Genomic DNA, 22014 nt, shown 5'->3' with positions numbered 1-22014 from the left:
CGCTGATAATTTTAAGAGAAACTCGTTTTACCCAAGGAAGAAACAAGCTCTAAGGACTGAGACCAAGAAGAGGTCGAGGCAACCCGCGGAGTCGGGCTGCTTGGCTTGGGGCGGGGGGGGGTGGTGGGGGGGGAGCGTGGCTAGACCCCTGGGACCGCCGGGCCCTTATCTCTAATATGGTAATTGGGAGCCGCAGCCCAGCCGGCCGCCGGAATTTAGCGTTCTTCAAACCATGTCGCGGCTCCCCCGGGGCGGGCGGGGAGGGGGGGGTCATTTGCTCCTATTTGGGTCAGTCCTTGTGAGCAGCTACTGTTTGACCGGCCTAGGGCCAGCGCAGCTTGGGGACCTGGCAAGGCGCGTGGGGCGGGGCGGCAGGCCGATCGCTAGGGAACGTAGAAGCTTCTCACAGGGACCTGGAGCAGGGCCCAGAGCTCAGTTCAGAGATTTATTGGCGCCCCTATAGCCCAGGCCAGTGCTTTGCGCTGGCTATGCAGATAAGTTGCGCCACAACTCTTTGCTTTCCAGAACATGGGAGGGGTGGCTCCCACAACAGGGCCTGAAGGAGTAGGTCAGACTTGAAGGTGACCCTCTACAGAGGGATATACCAGGATCTTAGGACTTAGCTTGTTTTTGAGGACCCCAGCCCACATGGAGTGTTTGGGAAAATGGAGGTCAGCCAGTCAGCAATATAGGCCATGGGATACGGAAAAGTGGCAGATCTGGGAACTTGACACGGACTGACAGCTGAAGGTGACTTGGGCAATGGTAGGAATCTCAGGGAGAGCTGAGGCCTTAGCCCTGGGAAGCCCAAGCCTGGCAACCCAGTTTCTCTGGCCTTCCTATCCGATCTGTTTGCCTGGGGCAGCAACAAAAACAAAGCCTAGCAAACACTTCCTTGGCTGGAGATAAGCACTGATAAGAGGCTGCCTTCCTCGGGAGGGAGCAGCCTGTCCCCGAGGCCGGGAAGCTGGGAGAGGCCTTGACGGTGCCAGCCTGCCCCAGCTGCAGAGTCTGGCCCATTCTCTTGCCGCGGGGTCTCTGGTGTTCCTGGCTGGTCCCAGGCTCAGAGCATGTCCTCCAGGCTGGTGAAGACCATGTAGCACAGAGCTAGCACGCAGGCCATCCTGCCTTCCAGCAGGTCTCCACTTAGCTATGGCCCAGTAAACGCATCTTCCATTCAGGGCCTGTTTCCATATCTGTAAAACAGGCAAAACATCTCCCTGATAGGGATGAGAGGGCCACAGGGTATCCGCAGAGTATCATAGCCCTGCCCAATAACCCTTAAGACTATCAACTTCCCTTCTCTCTCCAGAGCATGGACCCTCCCACCAATCTGAAACCCAGCTTCAGCCCTTTGCCCTCAGCAGCCCTGGTAGAAGAGGCTGGGTGCCCGGGTCTTATCAGGCAACAGGAAGGGGTGGGGAGTGGGGAAGGCTTCCTAAAGCAGGGTCTGCGCCTGAATAATGAGAGACAGGGAAAGGCTGAGGGAAAAGAGATTAATGGGTTTGGGGAACTTAGGGGCTCCAGACAGATGTGGGAAGGCCAGCAGCTATCTCTGACAGGGAATAAGGTCACCACAGACTTTAGGCAAGGCAGCCAAGTTCAAACCTTGAACCTCTTCAATAGGAATCTGACCACAATGGCACAACCCCATTTTACAAAAGAGGAAACTGAGGCCCCAGAGAAAGTGGCAGTACCAGAGTTAGAGCCCAGAGTGTTTTCATCCAAACTACACTGTACACAGGGTCCCTGAAGTCCACTTTTATTCATGTAAAAAATTTTTTCAAATATAAAGGGTTGGTTTCTACTGCCCAGAGCTCTAGGGCTCCGCTTGCTGCTCCTTGGGAATCGGGGAGCACCTATCGTAGGTGAATGTTGTGGGGTACAAGCCCTAGCCCTTTCCTTAGGCCTGAAGTTAAAGAAGGGGAGGCTGAGCGCCAAAGAGGTCCCAAGAAAACGAAGGGAGTTAGAGTTAGTGTGAGGCATTTGCCTCAGATTTTAAAAAAATAAAATTTCTAAAGGTAAAAGGTTAAAAAAACAGAAAGTATTAGTGTCTTCTACCTCCTTCCCAGTGCCCACCCAGGCTGTGGCCACCTCCTCTCAGCCAGCTCAAAGCTGGGTGTTCTCCTCCTGGCTCTCCGAGTCAGCGCCAGACAGATGCCCACCACTCCCAGGTGCATGGCCATTGCTGGCACAGGCCACCAGGGGGCCGTCCCCCAATCCCTCTGATGTCTCGCCCAGCAGGCACCGACGGATCTCCTGGGGCAACCTCTCTCGCTGTTCCAGACAGTCCTGGGTCAGCTGGGCCAGCAGCTGCAAGAGAATGAGTGTCCCACGGGTGCCCAGCTCCGGTGCTGCCCGCCGGTGCCTCCTCCGGTGCTGCCTGCCGGTGCCAGCTCTGGTGTTGCCCACCAGTGCCTCCTCCGGTGCTGCCTGCCGGTGCCAGCTCTGGTGCTGCCCACCAGTGCCCAGCTCCGGTGCTGCCCGCCGGTGCCAGCTCTGGTGTTGCCCACCAGTGCCTCCTCCCATCTCACCTTGGGTTCCTCTTCTGTCAGCTGCTGGATCATTTGCTGCTGCCCCGCCATGAGGCGTTCATGGCGCTGCTTCTGGGCCTCTTCCAGCTGGAAAGGAGGGCAAGAGTTCAGCAGAGGGAGGGCAAGACGGGGGGGGGGGGGGTGTCACTAAGATGGGGGGCAGGGGGATGTCAGGGCTCCCACGGTGTTGGATATGACGCAGAGACCAGAGGCAGTTGGTATGATTCCTGAAGGAAAGGCATTAGGAGCCTTTTGAACAGAAATGTGGCTCAAAGGTGGGCATTGAAAAGCTGAGTTTCTGCCGAGTGAAGGAGGAGAGGCGGGGCTCACTCACTCGTCTGATGGAGTTCACCGACTCAGTGATGTGCCGCCGATTAATCTCGGTCAGTTCCCTGCAGAGGTGAAAGGGATGCTCGGGGCGGGCCCTCCCGCCTCCCCTCGCTCAATGGCTCCCCCCGGCCCAGCACACTTACACCTCCTTCTTATGTTTCTCCCTTGTCTTGGCCTCTGAGATGCTGTTGTTGCGCTTCCTGTCCAGGATCTTCTGAAGCTCCTTCTTCTCCCTGGAGTAGCAAGGAGGGCCAGGAGGGGCTCAGAGGCTGGACTCTGGCCACCAGAGTGCCCCACACTCACACGGGATCTTCCGTCATTACCTTTCATTCAGCTCCTTCAGCCTCTTGACCTGAGTTGCGTGTGCATCCATGACAACCTCCCTGAAGCGCTGCTGAGCCTGGGGATGCAGGCAGCCAGCAGGTAACACAGGGCCGATGGCCGAGCCACCCTGGAAGCTGGCTCTCCTTGCCTGTACCACGTGGCCTCACCTGTCGCAGATGCTCCAGCTTCCGTTCGGTCTCTGCATCTGCCTGTGCTTCCCTCAGCTCCAGCAGGCTCTGCACTTGTCGGTTCTGGAACTCTCGATACTGTTTGGCCTTCTCGTCTTCCTCCTTCATGCCCTCCGCATTGCCCCTGCAGGGAGAGCCGTCTCAATGCCAGGGCTCTGGTGGAGGAGGACAGTTAGCAGAGCTCCTGCCAGCAGAGTGGCAGGCACCAGCTAGGTATGCTAAGCCATGCAAATCAGGAGGCAGCTGCCCGTTAGCTCCTCCACACAGCTGATGGGTCCTTGGCCAGGGACCTCAGAAGAGGTGCTCCTCCCAGGGAGGAGGGAGACCTAGCATGGGAACCTGCCTCCACCTTCCTGCCATCCGAGCATGCCCACCCATCCTGGAGTCTTACATGCAAGCCTCCCTCTGATATTCCTGTCAGCACACAACACAGGTGGCGACAGGCCGCAGGGCACTCACTTCCTCTCAGCCCTGGCCTGGGCCAGGCCATCCAGAAGGCGGCGGGTGAGGGCCACGGCCTTGCGCTGGTGTTTCTTGTGCAGTTCCCTCAGGTCTCGATCCTGCCGGCTCCGGAGCTTCAGCATGGTCTTGTGGCTCCGGAGCTCCTCTAGAGGTGTAGGGGTCACCTCTGCAAGGGGCAGCAAAGGAGGCCAGTTAGTGGGCGAGGTGGGCCAGGCATGGCTGAGCTGGGTAGAGCAGACGCCTACCGGGCGGCCCTGCCCCAGAGCAGGCTGTGCCCCTTACCGGAGAGAATGCTGGCAATCAAATCATCGCGCTGCCCTGGAGAGCAGAGACTGTGGTGAGAAGCTGAGGGATCCAGCTGCGGGCAGGCGGCTCCCCTTGGCCCGCCCCTAGCACAGGCTGCCTCTTACCTGGGCTACTGAGGGAGGCGCTAGTAGGAGAGGTGGTAGGACCTGGGGGCCAGCGAGGCGAGGCGTCCAGTGGGTGAGGCGTGGGGTTGGAGGGGACCTGTGACCCTGGCTGTTGAGACGGCGTCTCCTGATAGGTCTCTGTACTGGCCTGAGCCTGTAGGAGGAAACTCTTTCCAAAAATGTTCTCTTCATCTTTCTGGGTCCTTCCACCTCCTGGATGCCCCATGCCCCGCCCCCTAGCCCTCTCTGCCCACACAGTGAGAAGATAACAACCGGTAACCCTAGACCCTTGCCCAAGCCATCAGGAAGGCTCTGGGTTACCAGATCACTGCGTGTCTTCAGCAACTCCCAGATGCTTCTGGAGAAGCCTGGCCCCACCCAGCAGGCTTCCTCTGTGTTGTCGTCCTCCCCCCACCCCTCCCACCCCCGCCTGGTGGTTCATCCTCCTCTTGGATGTTCAGCGTCTGATTTAATCAGCAAAGGAAACAAGCGCAGAGCGGGCACCAGCCTCTCCGACTAACAGCTCCTCACAGCCCTAATGGCGATCATCTCTTTCCTGGCGGCCACAGGCCCCATGGGGACCGGGTCAGGACATGTGGCTGAACCTCTGCTCCTGGCGCCTTCCCACTAAAGCCACTATCTCCTCATGGCTCCCCGGGCTTCCAGTGCCCCAGTGTGTGTATACCCAATGCTTTGATCCCCCCACCTGAAGCTTTAGAAAATCCAGTCTAGACACAACCCAAATCAGTGAAAATAGGAAGGTCCTCTTTCAAGAGGCCATAACTGAGCCGAGGGTATAGCTCAGTGTTAGAGCATTTGCATGGCTTGCTCGAGACCTTGGACTCCATCTCTGTCTAGCATGAGGGAAAAGGAAAGGGTGGGAAAACTGAATGACTCAGTAAAGTACCTATCAGAAAAGCATGAGGGTCTGTGGTCGGAGCACCTCAAGCCTAGAACCGCAGTGCTGGGATGCGTAAAGACAGAGGGATCCCTGAGTTCACTAGCCACTATCTCAGACAATGAGGTGGAATGTATCTCTGGAAAACCACACACACACATATATGCACGCAAACCATGTTTACATACAAAAGCAAAAAATCTACAGCCCTTCCTCCCACTGTAAGCTGGGATCTAAAATCCCAACAGTACCACATGGCAGAAAGACCAAGCTTTAGGGGCTGAAAACAGGCTGACGGCCTAGCCAGGCCGTGTGGTGCCAAACCACTTCCCATAGCCTCAGTGTCCCATCTCTGTGAGGAACAGGGCAACAAGCCAAGGATGTGACTGACCTCGCACTAGGGCTGGTAGCAAGTTGGCACTTGAGAGTCACTTCACTTCCTTTCTAGGTTTGAGTGAGACAAAAGAACCCAGAAAGGGAGCAGGAGTCCCAGGCCTGGGCCAGGCTGGGGGACATGAAGCTAGGGTCTGCAATGAGACACTTAACAGCATAGTTTGGAGAAAGGCGTCAGATGGCAGGGTTGGGAGCGAGGGGTATCTGTGGAAGAGTTGTTTACTGGTCCCCAGTGTCAGGGTGGGCCTAGCCCTGCCCACCTCCATGGCTGCCCACTCACCTCACTCTCCCCAATGAGAGCAGCCAGTTGCTTAGCCCGCTGGTCCATTAGGCTGACGTGCTTGATGGGGTTAATCAAAGCCTCGGCATAGTCTAGAGGAAGTAGAAGGCCCAGGCTTCAGACCAAAGCCCAGGCCACACTCTTCCTGCCAGCGCAGCACTCCAAGGATGGGAAGTCTGACCCCACTTGAATACGGGCACCTAAATCAGCCTTGCCCAAGCCCCATCCCCACCCTTGTGGGCTCTGCTGAACCTATTGCCCTGTCTCACCCTGGTGGTCATCTGGGATGTAGTCAGAAGCTTCCGTGTAGATAAGCAGGGCAGGCAGGCACAACGGTTGGTTGGCCTCATTTCGCAGGCAGACATAGTGGTATCCTGGGTGAGCAGGAGGGAAAGTTGTTCTAGACCTGGCCAAATTCCCAAGCTACCCCAAGACGGCCCAAAGCCCACAGACTTACCCGAGCGGATAGCAGAGACAGGAAGGATACGGTGCCCAACAAATCTGCCACCCTCCTCAAAGGCTGCGATGCGAAGTGAGGCCAGCGTGGGCAGCACAACCTGTGGAGCCCAGAGTGCCGAGCCATGGGGCAGAGCCAGGACCATCATACCACAAGCCAAGGCTTCCCCTCAGAGCACAGAAGCCCTGCTCAAGGGATGACCACCAGAATCCTGAGCCACGGACACAGGGATCCAGAAGCCCTCGGGGACAGGACAGGTAACACTGTGGCCTGCTTAGCACTATACCAAGGCACATGTATAATATAAATCCAGGACACACTTCGACCACGTCAAAAGTAGAGCCACACTCCCACATGGGGGTCGGGGGCAGGTCAAGCTTGTAGTTGTGGTCTCTGGCAAGTACTCCCTGCCCTGGAGACAAGGCAGTGCCTGTTCCTAATGTGGGGAAAGGACAGGAACGACACAGGAGAGGACATGCTGTCATCATCCCTGTGCTACAGCCCTTGTCCCATCTGTCACTCAGAAAAGGACAGAGCCCAAACCCGACCCTGGGATACGCAGGGTCTAAGTGGGTCACTGCTTTTCCTATTTTCTCACCACCAGTCACCGTCAAGGTGCCCGGCCCCTGCTCTTGGACTAAGCACAGCAAAGTCATGGTGGACTGGCCTGCCACAGAGTGGACTTACCTTGGGGAAGTCAAAGGGTTCCTCATCCCACACAGGGTTGAATGAGTTCCCCTGGGACGTCCTGGTGCGATATTTGCGTCTTGTGTCAACTGGGAGACCAAACATGTCCACCTCGACATAGATGCCCACCTTCCTGTCAGACAGGAACTGCCCCGAAATCACCTGGGGTGGGGCAGCCCAAGAAGGTAAGTAAGGCAGTTGCTGTATGTGTCTTCCTCAGAAACCCTAGGCCACACCCTCCTGGGCCCCACCTTGACCCGCAAGGCGTTGGCCACTATGCCATCTACGATGACCTCGGTGAAGGGGTCAAAAGACTTGTCCGGCCGACGCATAAACTCGGGCTTGAGCAAGAACCCACTGCGCCCGTTGTACTCAAACACGCCTGCGTTGAGCTGCATTGGCAAGTCTGTAGGCAACACAGGCAGATCAGTAAGGGGTCCTAGCAGGAGTTCAAGGCCCAGGACCGGGGTGGGCTCAACGGATCAACAGTCCAGGTTCAAAAACACCTAGACAGGTGAGGGTCCACAGAATTAGTCTAAGTAAGGGCTCAGGGAAAAGTCTGGGTTAAACTTGGGGATCCAGGATTAGGTAAATCAGAAGCTAGTAAGATGGGCAAGGGTCAAGGAGGGGTGCACTGGCCAGTGCTGTGTCAACTTGACACCAGCTAGAGTCACTTTGGAAGCAGGAACCTCAATTGAGAAAATGCCTCCCATCAGAGTGGCCTGTGGTGCCCTTTTTTTGATTAAGGACTGGTGTGAGAGGGCTGGCGGTCCTGGATGCTGTCAGGAAGCAGGCTGAGCAAGCCATGAGGAGCAAGCCAGGAAGCAGCACCCCTCCATGGCTTCTGCTGCAGTTCCTTTCCTGACTTCCCGCAGTGATGGACTTGTACACTGTAAGATGAAACAAACCCCGTCCTTCCCAAGTTGCGTTTGCTCACACTGCTTTATCCACCAATAAAAACCCTAAGACAGAGGGCCGGAGCTCACCCAGGGTCTGGAAGTTGAGGGCAACCAGCTGGCAACCCACGTTCCAGAAGAGCTGAGGCATGTAGTTGGAGGAATCCACTCGTGTGCCCTTGGGGTAGATGCGGCTCAGCTGCTGTTTGTTGTATCTGGGGTTGTTGGTCAGGGCCATGAGGGAAGAAGTGACCACCCTCACCTCATCCTCCTGCCCATGCTATCCCTGAGCCTTCATACCTCAGCCTACTGAGGACCCCGTGCAGATGCTTCAGTGGCGTCTGCAAGTCCCCGCCCGGCCCCACTCTAGCCCAGAGCCCAGGGAGGATACTCCACAAACTCCATGGGACTCTTGGTCAGTTGCTCCATTGCCTTGGTCTCTACGAAGGATGACATCTCGAAGCACTTGTTCCTTTCTGTCAGAGGGTGAGGGGGTGGAGGGGAGATGTAGGAGCTGCCAAGGCCTGGCAGGCCCAGCTCCCAGTCGCCCCTCCCCACTCACTTCGAGCAGCCTCAAAGGACTTGAACTTGACAGGCTCAACGTAGTTGACGAGCGTCGACATCTCCTCCGTGGCATTGACCTCGCTGCTGGCTGTGCCCTGTGGCCCCAAACTCAAGATCAGTGGTACTAGATGTCCCTTACTTCCCCCACCCCAGGGGGCTAGCCCTTTCCCACACTTGCAGGCACACCGCTCAGCAGCTTCTTGTAAGACGCTGACACAATCACCTGGATAGAGGCCTCTCAGTGCCCAGCACACACACCATCCCCAACTCAGGGACCCTCAAATCTTCCCTCCCACAACAGCCACAGTGACTCTTCTATCACCTCTACTCCCCAGAATTCCCTTTGAGACTTTCTCCTGCCACAGGACCTTGGCACATGCTAGTGCCACATCTTTAGATCTGGGTCCCCCCACCCCTACCCCAACTTCCATGCTAGGACATTGTCCCTTTCCCAGACTGTAATTCTGATTCCTCTTTTCTTTAAACTTTATTTACTATTCTTGTGTGTGTGAGTGTGTATAAGTGTGGGTACTTGCTGCCATGGTGCGCACATGTTGATCAGAGGACAACTTTGGAGAGTCAGTTCTATCCTTCTCCCTTGGGTTCTGGGTCAGTCAGGTCACTAGGTCTGTATGGTGATCACTATCACTCGTTATGCCAATCTTCCAGTCCTGTATCCTATACTATTTTTTGAGACAGGGTCTCTCTCTGTTGCTCTTGATAGCCTAGAACTCATTACGTAGCCAGACCAGGCTGGCCTTGAACTCAGAGATCCACCTGCATCTGCTGACATTAAAGGCACGCACCACTAATTTTTTTTTTTTTTTTTGGTGAGACAAGGTTTCTCTGTGTAGCCTAGAACTGTCCTAGAACTTAAGTCTGTAGACCAGGCTGACCTTAAACTGAGATATTCACCTGCCCCTGCCTCCCTTGTGCTGGGATAAGGTGTGTGCTCCCAGGCCCTGGCTCTTTTTTTTTTTTCTTCTTGTTTTTTTTTCAAGACAGGGTTTCTCTGTGTAGCCTTGGCTGTCCTGGAACTCATTCTGTAGACCAGGCTGGCCTCGAACTCAGAAATCCACCTGCCTCTGCGTCCCAAGTGCTGGGATTAAAGGCGTGCGCCACCACCGCCCGGTTCCCTGGCTCTTTTCTTATTACATTTTATCTATCTATGTATCTATCTATCTACCTACCTATCATCTATTTATCTACCTATCATCTATAATCTATCTATCATCTATCTGTCTACTTCTTTGCTATCTGTGAGGAGGACAAGCATGTGGAAGCAGATGCTCTTACTAGTGGGGTATCTCTTTGGCCTTGCACCCTAACTTTGCAGAGTCATTTGCACACCCACATAAACTGGAACCTGCATAGATCAAGCTCTAAGAGAACAAATGAGAAACACAAAGGCCTCCGCCCAGCAGACACCCCTCTACCAGCCTGTGCTCCCGACCTCATCCGTGGTGGGCTTTTTTGGGTCCGTTGTTTCCTCCTCTTCTTCATCTTCCTCCTCCTCCTCTCGGTCACGGTCAGGCATGATAACATTGGGTCCCCGGTTGAGGCCCTCCTCACCAAGAGACTTCTGAGGCTCCAGGCTGGCCTTCTCCAGTCCCACCTCCTCCCCATTGCTTAGGCCAGGGCAGCTGTCGGAGCTGGGGGACCCTGCACAAGGGCCAAGGGTCCAGCGTCAGAACCACGGGCTAGTACCGAGGAAGCCTGCAGGTTCTGCTCAGTGTGTGGGTGTGGAGGTCGGGTGCCCTCTTAAAGAAGCATAGCTCGGGGAAAGCATGGGGATCCGAGTCTGGGTAGCATTAAGGCTGGTATTTGCCCAGAGGTGTCACAGGTCAGAGTTACATAGAGCAGGGAACTAGAACAACAGCCCAAACAGCCAAACAGCCGCATGGCAGAGCATCAAGTTGGGCTCAGCCAGAGCCATACCCAGCAGGGGTTTGTGGTGTGTCACGTGATGAGGGACCTCAATAAAGAGACTAGGCAAAGGTTAGCTGAAAGTTTAAGTGGGTGAGTGAACAGATCAGTGGAGGTTACAAGTCAAGTGCCAGGGGCCTGAAGGTCAGAATCCATAGCCGTATACTCGCCAGGCAGCAGTGACATACTGAAAGTCAGGGCAGAGAGATCAACACCCAGCAGAGGGGTGGGAAGGAAGGAGGTCAGCTGGAGTGATGGAGACACCAGGGTGAGAGCTAAGTCCATGTTAGGATCAGGGCTGGAGGTCAGGCCCGGCCATACCAAGCTGGGGCGAGGAGGGCTCTGTGGCGGCTGAGCTCTCGCTCAGGGCCGAGTTGCTCTGTTCCAGAGGCCGCTTGCGCACTGAGCTGTCGGGGACGCCTGTGCTGGGCTGGTGCCGTTTCTTATTCTTCACCAGGATACGGCCCATCAGGTCCTGTGGACTAGGCAGGGGGACGCCCGCAGAGAGCTGGGCGGTGTGAGCAAGTCAGGGCCTGCTCAGGCACCCTCCCCTCACACAGACTGGCTTAACTCTGAGCCCCCATACCGGGTATTTGTCCAGTGGGTCAATGAGCAGCGCATCCCCAAAGATGGAGCGGCAGTACTCAGCCATCTTGGCCTGCTGCTTGGCCCTGTGAGGGGACAAGGTCAGAGGTCAGAGGTTCCCAGGGGTCAAAGGCCTACAGAGTGGGTGAGTACCTCAGGGTCAGAGCTGATGAGAGGGCTGTGTTGGGGTCCACCAGAACCACCTCCATCAGAGGTCTCTCTAGAGATTCCCAGGGCAGGCCCACTCACGAGTCCACATGGTTCTCAAAGGAGAGGATGACAGGGTAGGGTGAGGTCTTGAAGGCTGTCTCAGCGATGGCCTCTAGCACATCACGTAATGGCACCTCGGTGGTCATGGTGAAACCATGGGTAATGAAGGGCTCTTCCTCCGGCGGCCGTCCCTTCCACACATCCAGCTCCACACAGCGGCAGCCCCACAGCAGCGCCTGGCGGTACATCTCCACCGATGATGTTCCAGCCAGCTGGCCCGCTACAGGTAAGGCTGTGTCACTACCCACTGGTCACCCCATCCCATGTGGAACCAACCCCTACTGGGGACAGAGAGACCCCTGACACACCCAGTCAGTTCCAGGGCAGTACACTGACTGTCCTCTTACTCCTCCAGTCACTGCGGAGGCAGTACCACCTCCCCCAGAAGCCCTCAGGAAAGGGCAGATGTCCTGAAGCCCGGCCCCTGGTGGACATCAGGTGGGCACAGAGTAGGCATCCAATAGCATCTGCACACACAGCTGGTTCCTCCTCCAAGGCTCACATTCCCTCACATAAAGCACTCCCAGCACTGCCCCACTCACGGCCTTCAACTATGGAGCCCCTAGATACCGTCGAGAGCTCGCTAGGACCCAGTGAGGATCTACTATAGCTATTCCTGCGACCCATCTTTCCTGCACCAGACTCACCACCCCTGCCTAGGGGATCACAGCTCCTCCCTGCCTCCAACCCAATCTCCACAGAACTCCTGACAACCTACCAGGTCACACTGCTTCCCCTACTTCAGGTCATCCAAAGAACCTCTTTGCCACTCACACTAAACCCAGAAGCCTTCCAGACCAGGGTTGGTCCTGCTCCACCTCCCAGCCTTCTCTCCCCAACCCTCTCCTCCTGCGCACCGCCATTAGGCCTATGTTACACACCCCCACATACCCCCCCACACACACACATGCATGCACACACACAGACACATACACACATGCACACACACAGACACACAGACACACACACGCATGCACACACACATACAGACACGCACATGCACAGACACACGCATGCACACGCACAGACACACATGCATGCACATGCATGCACACACACATACAGACACGCACACACACAGACACACACGCATGCACACACATGCACACACATACAGACACGCACACGCACACACATACAGACACTCACACGCACAGACACACACGCATGCACACACACATACAGACACGCACACGCACACACACGCATGCGCACACACACGCACACACATACACACACACACACACACACACACACAGGCTTCCTTTCCTGCTTCTCCTGCACATGGTAGACTAACACTCTACCCCTGAGCTTCACCTCCAACCCTTTTTATACTTCTAAAACCATCTGTCTCTGGCCCAAGCATCTATCTGTACAGGCTACTCTTGTACCATGAAACAAATAAGCTGTCAGCCCGTCCCCAGGGACACTTCAAGGTACCCAGTAGGCCTACCCCACAGAGATAAAGACCCTGGGGCAGAGTGACCACTCTGCCCCTTCCCCAGCACTGGCCAATGAGTGAGCTCGCCGAGGAGAAGCCGCGTGAGTGCAGAGGCTGTGCGTGTCTGCTCCTGCTCTCACTCACCAGTGAGATAGGTATTGTGTGAGGAGTTGATGAAGTATGCACTCAGTGGCTGCGTCATGTCCATGCTCAGATCCAGGGCCTCCAGAGGCAGGATGCCGTTCTCCTCCCCTCCCAGGTAGCGGCTGAAGCCCTCCATAGACATCTGGTCTGCGGATGGGGTGCCCACAGGTCAGCTAGGCCCGGCCATCCACACTGCCCTACCCACACTGCCCCACCCACACTGCCCCACCCACGCTGCCCCACCGCCAATAGCCACTCACCGCGCTCCAGGAACTGCTTGTTCGGCTCATACTTCTCAATGAGCAGCCGAGCCTGCGAGGACCGAAGCGGCGGGTACAGCACTTCGTTGAGTCTTGGGTCTCTTTGCTTCTGGTTGATAAAGTCCATGAGCTGCTCCAGAGTGAGGTACGGCTTGCCCTTGGCGCCTCTGAAGGGACCGGAAGCTGGTCAGGCTGTAGCCTCAGCTCCCACCTAGTGCTAAGCCTGGGAGACGGAACTGAGAAGGCCTGTACCTAACTTCAGCAGTCACAGACTGGTACTCTGCGCCTCAGTTTCCCTGCCTACTCATCTGACCCCTCAACAGCGTCAGGCAGAAGACAGACCAGCATCAGCATTTGTAAGAGCTTTCAAAGTTGCTAAATGCTTGACCCACCACTCCGAACCTCTAGACCCCATGAGTAGTCTGGCCTCTGGCCTCCATGCCGTGTTGGCTCAGGCAGCCCCACAACATTCTGAGGCTACTGGTTCCCACCCTAATGGGCTAATTAAGCCTCCTGCGGCAAAGGAATATCAGAGAGTTCCAGGAACCACATGAGTACCCTGGGCAGGTTCCCCTTTTCTCCCTAACATCCACAAACCTGCCCACCGGCACCCCATTTTCACTGGATCAGAAGAACATTTCGCAGAAATTGGAGGAGAGCCCGGCCTATGGGAGCGATTCCCAGCTGCTTACATCTCCAGCAGGATCTTGTCAATATCCGGGCGCAGACACAGTTTGTTCAAGAACCGCTCAAAGATTTCCAAGGAAAACTCATCAGGCCGAATGGACTCACTCTGAGGGTAAGGAGTATGGGATGAGAACCTAGCACAGCCAGTTCCAGAAAGTGTGTACCCACTGTGACACCCCACCCCGCCCCACCCTCACCCTGGCCTTGCCCCCACACACCCGGTTGAAGTTGAGGCCACAGGACTCCAGTGCAGTCTCCACCCGCTTCTTGTCTGCTGAGAACATCTTCAGAATACTGGTGCAGGCAGGAGGGATCAGGGTCAGTGGGGGGGCAAGGGTCACCAAAGTCAGGGAAGATGCTGGGGGGAGGGGAGCTCACTTCTTGACTGGAATCCGTCCATCCTGGTTCACCTGTAGCTTCAGCTTCGTGTATCTGGGAAAGTGAATACAAGGGTCAGATCTTGGGATCGGTCAGCTGAACCCCCAAGGACTCCCCAGGGTAACCCCAAACTCACGCTTTCCGCAGGAAGGTGTTCCGGGAGGCGTTCTGAGCCAATATGTTCATAGCCAGTTTAAACAACTCCTCTGACCAGACCTGAGAATTTATAACACACACACAAGGGGAATAGGTGAAGGGGACAGGGGCTAGCCCAGTCACAGCCTACATCCAGAACAGGGTCTGGTGCATAAAACATCATGAGAACAAGGCCAAGCATGGTGGCTTATGCCTGCAATCCTAGTGCTTGGGAAACTTAGGCAGGATGGTTGCCCTGAGTTTGAGGCCAGCCTGGGCTACATAATGTCTTCCAATGACGCCTCTGCTTCCCTGGGCTATCTCTTGACCCGAACTCACCTTGACTGTGTCATCTTGCACCGCCATGAAGTTCAAGAATGTGGTATTCACTGGGTCTGGCCCGGCTACCACTGTCATCAACCTCTCTTCCAGCCGGGTATCAGGGCCCCCAAAACCCAGTACTTCTCGAAGCTTGGGGTCCTGAGTAGTGAAAGCCAAGGGTGAGGGTGAGGAGGAGGAGGAGGAGGAGGAGGAGGAGGAGGAGTATCTTTTCCTCTGACAACCTTGGCCCCCTCAGGATGAGATCTTAGCCCTCACCTTGGGCAGGCGGGCATAGCGACCTGTCCTTGTGTCCCTGATGGAGCTGATGTCCAGTGTATCCACCTCCTGGGGAAACCAGAGCCAAGGTTTGTGTCTGAGAAGTATGAAGGGTCCTCAGTCTCCCCACCAGGCTGGGGAATGACACGCCCAGCCTAGGCCTTACCCCCAGGACAAAGGGGGCTGGGCAGGGGTCACCCGTCAAGGCCTAGGCCTGAGCCAGCAGCACCAGCACTGTTCTCACCATGTTGGGTCCTGTCCAGTACAGGAAGAAGCCATTGGGGTCCACACGCAGGGTCACCAGGTTCCGACTGGAGGCCTCCTGAGGGCAGCACAAGACGAGTCAGGGGCGTGAGAGGGCAGCGGGCTTGGCCCTGAACCTACAGTAGCTGGTCTCTACCAGTGAGCCAGGGGGAAGGGCCTCCAGCCAACGGGGGCTCCTGGACATGAAGACACGGTCGGCAGCATGACATTTCAGGTTCCGTCCCCAGCATGTCTCCTGGCTTCACCTTTGCCCTGAGATTCCATCCCACAGGCTACGAGCTCCCCTGTCCATATCACCCCACTCTTGTCACACCCTACCCTATACTTTCACTTCTTCTCTACCTATGAAATTGCTGTGGAGACCTCCAGGAGTCCATCTTGGCCTCGGTTTCCCCAGAAGGTCTGGGAGGTCAGGGATGCTAGAATCCTCCACCTCACAGCTCTTACTTTAGCATACTATTCCTGTGTGGGAGCAGAGGGCTTAAGAGCCTTAAAAGCTAAAGCCTTGTGCTGTCCCTTGAGGCCTCACAGGATCTGGCCACCCTAAGATCTTTCTCAAAGCTCATCACCCATCACATTGTACCTCATGGGATGTTCATGAGGTACAATGAGCTACAATCCTCATAGCCTCTAGGCTCACCCATCCTATAGAAAAGGCCCCCTCAGGAAGACTAGGCAGGGAGTTTAATCTTCTCCCTAACAACGCTGTGGTGACTGACAGAAAGGCAGGGTAGTAGGAACATGCTCATTTTCTAAAACAAACTTAGTCACTGATGCCCAAGGCTACCCCTGGTGCACTTACACTCCAGTCAATCTTACACTTACACTCCCTTGAGCCAAAGGAGAATTAGCATCCCCAAACTGCTGCCCTAGACAACCCTGCCACCAAGAGTGCACTCCCAGTCCCTCAGCCCCGACTGTGAAGCACACAGTCATTCTACACCCTGAACATCAAACCCCCTCTTCGTGTGTGTGAGGTGTGCCCTATCATGTATCTCATTTACACAGGAGGAAACTGATAAGTCAGGATTTGCAGGGGTACCCTTGCAAATGGAGATCCAAGACTCCTAACAAGACCACCCCTGGCTCCTGACCTCAACCTCAACCTCACAGCAGAGACCTCAGTGTCTTTCTCAGGAGAATAGGGGTTGCACGGCCCCACCCATGCAGTCTCAGTTTACAAAAGAACAGCAGCCTATCTGGGGACGCAGGTCCCTAAACCTATGGGATTTACAATCCTTCAGCTCTAGTCGGAGAGCACCAGGTCCCAGCCCCTCCAGGAGATTCTGAACCTTGCCCTGGGCCTGACTAACTAGCCACCAGTAGTGTTAGAAAGGGGGAGATTTGTGGGTACTGTCCCTAAAGCACCTGTGGTACTATCCTCAGGGGCCTAACCTTCAAAGGTCACCCAGGACCCTGGCTCTCCAGTTCCAAACTTTGTTAAGCACCCCCACCCCACCCGGCCCTCTCCTTGTTTCCACTTCCTTATTTGGGTTTATCACACTGCAAGGAAAAGGAGAAACTTTTCCCTTTAGGCTGGCCTGGGGGAAGGGGTCTCCTAGCGTACTCCCGGGGGTACCCACCCTTGCCCAGCACACCTGCAGATATGGCCACGCCCCCAGCCCCTCCCCTTAGTTCCCACTCCTGCCCCACCCAGCCGGAAAGAAACCTAGCGTCTTCCAGGCCTATGGCCCGACTGGGAAGGATCAGTAAGGAAGCCCAGGCCTCCGCTGAGTGGAGGCCCAGGGGGCCCAGGGGGCAGGGGAGGGAACGGTACAAAAAACGTGGGTGAGGCGCGAGATCTGGATAAGAAGCCGCAGGTGGGTTATCAGGGAAGTACCAGGGGGAAAGCAGTAAAAAATGGGGGCCAGGATTTATTGGGGTTCAAAGTCACTAAGTTAAGGAGTGGGGAGCAAAGTTCCTAGAGCTGGAGGAACCTGGAAAGGAACAAAGTCTCCGGTAAGGGTGACTTGGTGCTCCCTCCCATCTGAACAGAAAGCTCGCTGGAATCCAGAAGCAGGACGAAGGGGTACCAACCAGAACAGGCTGAAACGTGATGACTGTAATGGCTCAGGCGAGGCACTGGGAAGAGTAGGATCCCAGTGGCACCCCACCCAAGACAAGGATGTCCTACGCCCCCTGGGAGTCCAGTGCCAGGAACAGGGGTCTGGCGACTAGACCAGAAACTGAGAACCAGCAATGGAGACTTTGATATTCATCGTCTGGCAAGGGTGGGAAAGAGTGAGAAGAGGGACAGGATTTACTGGGGTTCAAAGTCTCCATGCCAAGGAGTGGAGAAGCCAATTGATCACAGCAAAAGGACTGGGCTGCGGGGGAGAAGAGGGGACACGATGAAAAGTCTTCAATTACCAGGACAACAGGGGACTCAAGTTTCCGGAGTGCAGCAAGACTGGAATAGGGGGTGCGGTGGTCAGGCAACACTGAAGTGGGGTCCCCGGCATCTAGCCGAATGTGATTGAAGGAATCCTTCGATCTGGGCAGAGCAGAAGACAGCCACTCTCTTACCTCGTCCCATTTGATGAACTTACTCCCGCGCCGCAGGGTCTCCACCACGGTGGGCGGCTCCAGCTGCAGCGCGTGGACGCCGGGCCTCGCGCCCGCCATGGCCAAGCCAGAGGCGGCTCGGGGACCTAAGGAGCCCCGACGGGAGCCGATGGTGCCACTGCTCTCTCGACACGCTCCCGCGCGGCCCGCTCTGGCCCCGCGGCGTCAGCGCCCGCCCGCCAGCCAGTCTGTCCCGGACGGACCGGAGACTCGGCGCCCGGCCCCGCCCCCGCCGAGCCCCGCCCCATTGGGCGGTGCCGCCCCCTCCCACCGCTGCGGTGCCGCCCGATCCACGGCGGCGCCCCCTGGCGGTCGGGGCGGCGCCTGCAGCCAAAGGGATGAAGGAGCGGAATTGGGGGTCTTTGTTGGCGGGCAAGCTCAGTAGGACTCTATTTTTCCGAGGTCTTAGATAAAGTGGGGGAGCTTGGGGGCACGAGGCTATTGAGGGTGCACCTGGAAAGACGGGTGTTGGAGCTGCTCAAGACAAGCCAAGGTCAGCCGGTTGAGGACTCCAGGTGGAAAAGGCGAAGATACACAGGCTTGGGGGGCGGGGGACACAGACCCTTGTCCTCAACCCCACGCCTACCGCACTTAGCTGAGCTGAGGAAACGTCACCCCATCTCTCTCCATCCCACTCCACCAGCGTGCCCTCACTTCCCCTCACCCCCTCCTGCTACAGTCCCCCCTCCCAGGGAGCACTTAGCTGGCTAATGGGCCTCCCGCCGGCAGGCGCCCCTCCCCCGTCCCTAGCTCTGGAGGACTGGAGCTGCCACCTCTTTTGAGGACCCAGGCATCCTGGCTTTCCGGAGAAAACCTTGCCGCAGTTCTTGCGCTGCTGACCCTGTGATGGGAGGCATTCTCCGTGAGCCTCTTATCTGAAAACTGCGAAGTGAAGGATGGTTGTTTGCCCAGAGGGGGCAGAAGCCTCTTGGGTGTCCCCAAAGGAGGGGCTGTGCAGCTCCTGGCCCACAGCAGGTGCCCTGAAATATGTTCCAGTGATCGGAGGAACGGAAGGGGCCGGCCCATGGGCACCGGCCGGGGTGGGGGCTGCAGCCCCTCCCGCAGGGCTTGGCTGGGGGGGCTCCTGCCTGAGGGCCCCTGTGGGAGCCCCCCCCAATACAGAGCACGCAGCAGCAGCAGGTTTAAAGTAGAACTCATCCAGAGGGGCCAGCCAAGTCACCTAGAAACCCAGAAAGAGTTGGAGCTAGCTCTGGGGGAGGAGGGTCAGCTAGGAGGAGCCTCCCTACCGGCGCCTTTGCCCCAGGCTCTCAGGCCTCAAGAGGAGCCCTGCCTGGCACTGGCTGTTCTCCAAATCGCCATCATAATGGCGGCAAACTTAATGAATCTAGTTGTCTTTGGCTGTGGCCTTGTGCAGTGGTGTGATTATTATCTCTACTTGAGGCCCAGAGAGGGAAAGGGACTTGCCCAAGGTCACACAGCTTCCTGAGAGGATTTTACCCCTCATTCTTACTTCCTGCCTCTGCTCCCTGCTCTGTAGGAGAAAAAAAGGAGGGGAGAAGGGTACAGGCCTGTGATCCTCCTCCTCCTCCTCTTTCACAAGAGCTGTAAGAAAACGCCCTTCACAGCTCAAACTACCAACCTCCTCCAGGGAACAGAACCATTAAGGATGGAGAGTGGCCTCTGTACCCACAAGCTTGCTTTCAAATCCAGGACCCCCTTGTCCGGGGCTTGTTGTCATAGTGGAATAAACACACACCCCTCTATAAGTAATGTGACAAGCAGGAAAGAAACCTGTAGGAATGTCAAAGGGGAAAGAGAAAAGAAAGGGCATGGGTCAACTCTGGCACAGGGGATCCTGCACATCAACACTAACTTCAGGACAACTGGACCCTCCTAGAAGCTTCTGGAAGCAGGTCCTTGAAAAACAGGATGGAAGCTGTTAGTTGAGCCAGGCCCTCTTCTTCCCCCACTGCTAATCTCCTGAGACCAGGCAGCCCCCCATTAGAAGGCTCCCTCTTCCTCCTTGGATGCTTTCTTCCAACCCTGGAATGGTAATAGAGTTTCTCAGCATGCAGTAATGGGGGGGAATGAAGGCAGCTTTTCCGGCCTCTACCCTTGATTAAGGGATTGGTCTGGGCCCACAGGTCCCTCCCCAGGGCCTCTGCTTCAGGGAGGTGCTGTAAGCATCCTTAGCTGCACTCTAGTGGGAGGGCGCCACGGTACCCTGGGAAGCCACAGCCTGAGGCTGGATGAGGAGCCAGGCACACTCCAGTCAGAGAGGGCTGGTGGGTGAACCTAGCAGAGCAAAGGCTCAGAGCCTGAGCTCCGGGGGGTCACAGGGAGGTCAGCAGCCTCAGCCTCCTGGAAGACATGCCGTGGACATGAGAGATTTGCCCACTTCCTGGGCAGTCAGGACTTGAAGCCAACCCCCTCAAGGGCTCTGTTTGAGCCGCCCAACTTTGAGGTCCAGCATACCCATCTTTCTTCTCACAGTGAATGGTCATTGGAAAGCCAGAGCAGCCAGCCCAAGGAAAACATGGATGCCCTGGGGATGACACAGGAGGCTGCCAGAGGGAGAAGCCTCTCTGAAAGGACTTGGTATGTGACCTGGAGACTTTCCCATCAAATGTGACTGTTCAAGAGCCAGGAAAGGCAGTGTTCAGGATCATCATCGCGGGGACACAGGCAGGGTTGATGGTCTTCAGAGTCATGGGCTCCGTTCTCACAGTTATCTGTAGGAACTATTCCTTCACGGTACAAACCAATGCCGGAGTTCAAAAAGAGCTGCTCTGCCCTTGCTGGTGAGTGGGGCATGCAGGGAATCTGTTCCTGGGAAAAGAGACTCTCCCTTAGGTCAGGCCTGGAAAAGGAGGCCAGGCTCAACAGCAAACGGTCACTGACTAAACTGTAATAGCAGGAGCCAACCTCCTGGGCTGGCCAGGCTAGCTGAAGGGAAACTAATGTCAAGCAATGGGCTGGGAAGGGAGGGAACAGCAGCTTATGCCAGTGCTTCCCTCACCGAGACCTGGGGGAGTGTAGAGTGTGCCCCCCAGCCAGTCTCCTCAGTAAGCAGCCCGCTCCCCACCTGCCTTCTTATCTTCCTTCCTTCCTTCCTTCCTTCCTTCCTTCCTTTCTCTTTCTTTCTTTCTTTCTTTCTTTCTTTCTTTCTTTCTTTCTTTCTTTCTTTCTTTCTTTCTTTCTTTCTTTCTTTCTTTCAGTTTCATATATTACAAGCTGGCTTCAAACCCACCAAGTAGCCAAGGATGGCCCTGAACTTCCAAGCCCCCTGCCTCCACAACTGTGATTACACACAACTGTATGTGGTGCTGGGGATCGAACCCACAGCACTGTGCACGCTGGGCAAGCACTGTCCCAAGGGAGCTGCTCCCCAGAGTCGGCTCCCTTTATTTTATCTTTACGGTGCTGGGAATCAAACCCAAACCCATGCACACGCTGGGCAAATGCTCTACCCCTGACCTACATCCCTAAACGCTGTGGCTTCTCTCTAAAAAATAGCATCGAGGGGGCTAGAGAAATGCTTCAGCAGTTCAGAACATGTGCTCTTGCAGAGGATGCAGGTCCAATTCCCAGCACCCATATGGTGGCTCACAACACCTGTGACTCTAGTTCTAGGGAATTAAAATTTTTCTGGCCGGGCAGTGGTGGCGCACGCCTGTAATCCCAGCACTCCGGGAGGCAGAGGCAGGCGGATTTCTGAGTTCGAGGCCAGCCTGGTCTACTAAGTGAGTTCCAGGACAGCCAGGGCTATACAGAGAAACCCTGTCTCGAAAAAACCAAAAAAAAAAAAAAAAAAATTTTTTTTTCTTCTGACCTCCATAGGCTCAGGGTGGTACACGTGCATACGTGCATACAAAATGGTCATGATAAATTCATAACACGTAAATAACAAAAAGTAGCATAAAAAGAGGAGCCTAAAGTCCTGGGTTTGAGTTCGGATGTAGTGTCACCTGAGGGATCTTGAGCCAACCTCTGAAAGCCACCTGCCTAGAGGCTTTTTTTGTCTGTAACATCTGGAGAAAAGATGTCCATACAGGGCTAGGACCTGCTGTCCCTGTAATCTTGAGACTGTTCGAAACTGAAGAGCTGGGGCTGGAGAGATGGCTCAGCAGATAAGAGCACTGACTGCTCTCCCGAAGGTCCTGAGTTCAAATCCCAGCAACCACATGGTGGCTCACAACCATCTGTAATGAGATCTGATACCTTCTTCTGGTATATCTAAAGACAGTGTACTTACATACAATAATAAATACATCTTAAGAAAGAAAGAAAGAAAGAAACTGAAGAGCCATAGAAACATCCAGAAAGTGCTATACAACCTTGTTGGGTAGTAGGAGATGGAGTGGGTGGCAAGAGACTG

The 22014-nt window shown here is 55.7% G+C and overlaps 1 protein-coding gene across 1 annotated transcript; it reads right to left on the bottom strand.

Annotated features, from left to right (window-relative positions):
• Nucleotides 1–432: 432 nt before the first annotated feature.
• On the bottom strand, nt 433–17885 carry Plcb3 (phospholipase C beta 3). The gene is made up of 32 exons (XM_052191199.1): nt 17637–17885; nt 15091–15168; nt 14847–14915; nt 14589–14729; nt 14251–14330; nt 14115–14168; nt 13955–14030; nt 13742–13842; nt 13050–13216; nt 12790–12936; nt 11184–11424; nt 10936–11020; nt 10671–10857; nt 9877–10085; nt 8422–8518; nt 8251–8335; nt 7950–8074; nt 7215–7369; nt 6964–7125; nt 6277–6376; nt 6089–6193; nt 5820–5911; nt 4249–4402; nt 4121–4156; nt 3836–4004; nt 3356–3500; nt 3188–3264; nt 3008–3097; nt 2869–2926; nt 2535–2621; nt 2062–2313; nt 433–1196 (listed from the first exon to the last, which is right to left on the bottom strand). Exons 1-31 carry the CDS (start codon nt 17733–17735, stop codon nt 2110–2112), a joined length of 3675 nt encoding a protein of 1224 aa, XP_052047159.1. The 5' UTR covers nt 17736–17885; the 3' UTR covers nt 433–1196; nt 2062–2109.
• Nucleotides 17886–22014: the final 4129 nt, after the last annotated feature.

This window comes from Apodemus sylvaticus, chromosome 1, assembly GCF_947179515.1.
Source record: "Apodemus sylvaticus chromosome 1, mApoSyl1.1, whole genome shotgun sequence".
NCBI lineage: Eukaryota > Metazoa > Chordata > Mammalia > Rodentia > Muridae > Apodemus > Apodemus sylvaticus.
This window is presented reverse-complemented; position numbering and strand designations above follow the sequence as displayed.